The sequence below is a fragment of the Etheostoma spectabile genome, chromosome 10 (genome assembly GCF_008692095.1).
Source record: "Etheostoma spectabile isolate EspeVRDwgs_2016 chromosome 10, UIUC_Espe_1.0, whole genome shotgun sequence".
Classification (NCBI taxonomy): domain Eukaryota; kingdom Metazoa; phylum Chordata; class Actinopteri; order Perciformes; family Percidae; genus Etheostoma; species Etheostoma spectabile.
The window spans coordinates 19,517,258-19,518,719 of NC_045742.1; the positions used below are offsets into that span (position 1 = coordinate 19,517,258).

At 41.5% G+C, this 1,462-nt stretch overlaps 1 protein-coding gene across 1 annotated transcript in view; it reads right to left on the bottom strand.

Moving 5' to 3' along the window:
- Window positions 1–1,462, bottom strand: part of atp10b (ATPase phospholipid transporting 10B) — a 21,541-nt gene that overhangs the window by 14,088 nt on the left and 5,991 nt on the right. The window contains 2 exon segments of the mRNA XM_032528660.1: window positions 61–121; window positions 366–496. Of these exon segments, the coding sequence (XP_032384551.1) occupies window positions 61–121; window positions 366–496 (192 nt within the window).

Consider the following 1,462-nt stretch of genomic DNA (forward strand, 5'->3'; position numbering starts at 1 on the left):
AGAGGAGAGGAGAGGAGAGGAGAGGAGAGGAAGTAAAGAACACATAGAAGCCAGACAGACTGGGACTGTCCAGGTGACCGTTGCCGTCATGGAGCAGGTAAGGGGGCACACCGGGCAGCGCCTGCAGCCATAAGAAGTGACCAGCATGTGTGAGGACAGGGGAATTAATCACTGTTGCGCAGGGAGGACAGCTATTTTTGGCACGCCACACACCCCTGTCTTCTCCCTCTTCTCCTGGCATGGGCCTGTGGTCAAAGTAAGGTTTTTCTTTTATTGGAAATTAAACATCCCCTCATGAATGTAAAATCATTTATCATGAACCAGTGTAATAATTTCATGGGTATGTTATGTAATTCATTACTGACATGTGCTCCAATGAGACACATGGTGAAGAGGAGAATGACGCAGAAGATGACGTCTACGTTCAGCTTCCGCTCAAGTTTGCTGCGCTTGTATCTTGGCCCTTTGTTGTTGAGCATGGCCTTGGTTTCATGGCCTTAAAGGGGGGATCAGAAGGCGTTGATTCAGTTACCAACAGACACTCCATATGGTCAGTGAACACCGAAAAAAATGTGGTCACATCTTACAACGTGCTTATTCTGGGTCATCTAATGCAAGGACAGAAAACATCTGACACAGAGATTAGGGGAATTAGGGGGTTTATTATTACGCACATTAAACACATGTTTTTAAGACTTATTCTGATGTTTAAAAGCATGCAGCATTGATCTAGGCATTGCGATGTTTGTCTGTTTAAGGTTTGGTTGGTCCACCACTTTAATGCAGACTGTAATATCTCAACAGTTATTGGATGAATTGCCATGCAACTTTGCACAGACATGTGTGGCCCCTTGAGAATAAGTTCTCCTGAATTTTTTGGTCCTCTGGCGTTTCCTCTAACAACAACAGCAGGTCAAACCTTTCACTTATCCAGTGAAATAATTCAAAAGCTACTTGACTGGTTGCCACAAAATTGTCCCAAATGGTGCATCATTGTCATAACTCTATCCTTTAAGTTTTTTTTAAATAGAGTCATTAACAGGTCAAAACAGTTTTAAAGTTGTCAAATGCTTTTGTTTATGACTAAATACTTTAATTCCCATCAGCCTCAGCTCTACTTTGTGTTTTTGCACTAATTAGCAAATGTTAGCATGCTAACATGCCAAACTAAGACGGTGAACATGGTAAACATGGTTGTGTACTGTAATTGTTAAACCTCTGCATGTTGCATGTTGTCATTAACATTCAGCTTACAAAAAGCAGTGCACATTTGACCGGCTGGTCTGGCTAAACTTGACAGTTCTTAGGCAAAAAATGTACAGAAAGTATAACTAAACACTGATACGGCTAAATATGCAAAAGTACTTTTCCATTACACATTGTTTTTACAGTTTGGTTGTTAGTGAGTCAAACATTTGGGTGGTGTTGTGATGGGGAAATTTGGAGTCAGGACCTCAGTCCT